Source organism: Suricata suricatta, chromosome 9 (assembly GCF_006229205.1).
Source record: "Suricata suricatta isolate VVHF042 chromosome 9, meerkat_22Aug2017_6uvM2_HiC, whole genome shotgun sequence".
NCBI classification, from domain to species: domain Eukaryota; kingdom Metazoa; phylum Chordata; class Mammalia; order Carnivora; family Herpestidae; genus Suricata; species Suricata suricatta.
Genome location: NC_043708.1, coordinates 39,160,526 through 39,161,875, shown reverse-complemented (window position 1 = coordinate 39,161,875; position 1,350 = coordinate 39,160,526). Strand labels below are relative to the sequence as shown.

Genomic DNA, 1,350 nt, shown 5'->3' with positions numbered 1-1,350 from the left:
GTGAATGCTATACATCACTAGGGATGAACAAACCACATTACACTCAATAATACAGATGAACCTTGCAAATAGTATTGAGCAAGAGTGCATGTTGTGTCATTCTATACATTTAATGTTCAGAAATGGACAAAACTAATCTCTGGTGTTAGAAGCCACTATAGTGTTACCCATGTGAGGAGGTCAGTGACAGAAAGGGACATAGAAGATATCTGGATCTTGATCTGCATGCAAGTTGCTCATGTGTGTTCATTATACGTTTCACTTAGGATTTGTGCACTTTTCTGTATGTCCTTTAGCTTTATTTAAAAAGTGTTAAGGGCCATAATCTCCTTTTCTCTCATAACTATTATAGATCTAGGCAATCAGCTGAAACCACCATGCAGAGTGAAGTGCTCTTGAACTTACTTTTCTTAATTTTTCATTTTCCAGTAGCAAAGCATCCACTTTTAAGTCATGTGCATAGATTTCATTTTCTAAGTTCTTTAGAGATTCAAAATGATTTTTGACCTTCTGGCTTTCTTGATCTCGTAAGCGTTCGAGTTCTTGCTTCACTTTGTCCTGCTCAAACATAACATCCACAATTATCTCAGAGTTAAATAATTGGGACACCAGTGTATCAGATTGCCCTGAACCACATTCAAAGAGAGGGTCTAACTGTTGTTTAACATAGTGCTGGAAGTCCTAGCATCAGCAATCAGACAACAAAAGGAAATAAAAGGCATCAGAATTGGCAAAGAAGAAGTCAAACTTTCACTTTTCACAGATGACATGATACTCTACATGGAAAACCCGGCAGACTCCACCAGAAGCCTTCTAGAACTGGTCAATGAATTCAGTAAAGTTGCAGGGTACAGAATTAATGTACAGAAATCAGTTGCATTCCTGTACACCAATAATGAAGCAGCAGAAAGAGAAATCAAACTGATCCCGTTCACAATTGCACGAAAAACCATAAAATACCTGGAAGTAAACCTAACCAAGGATGTAAAAGACCTATATGATGGAAACTATAGAAAACTTATGAAAGAGATTGAAGAAGACACCAAGAAATGGAAAAACATTCCCTGTTCATGGATCGGAAGAATAAACATTGTGAAAATGTCATGACTACCCAAAGCAATCTACACATTCAATGCAATCCCCATCAAAATTGCACCAACATTCTTCTCAAAGCTAGAACAAACTATTTTCAAATTCGTATGGAACCACAAAAGATCCCGAATAGCCAAAGTGATATTGAAGAAGAAAACCAACACAGGAGGCATCACAATCCCAGACTTTAGCCTCTACTACAAAGCTGTCATCATCAAGACAGTATGGTATTGGCACAAAAACAGACACATAGACCAA

The 1,350-nt window shown here is 37.4% G+C and overlaps 1 protein-coding gene across 1 annotated transcript in view; it reads right to left on the bottom strand.

Moving 5' to 3' along the window:
- Window positions 1–1,350, bottom strand: part of CCDC175 (coiled-coil domain containing 175) — a 69,667-nt gene that overhangs the window by 11,639 nt on the left and 56,678 nt on the right. Inside the window, exon 16 of the mRNA XM_029950821.1 lies at window positions 406–558. Coding sequence (XP_029806681.1) covers window positions 406–558 — 153 coding nt within the window. The remainder of the gene's footprint in view (window positions 1–405; window positions 559–1,350) is intronic.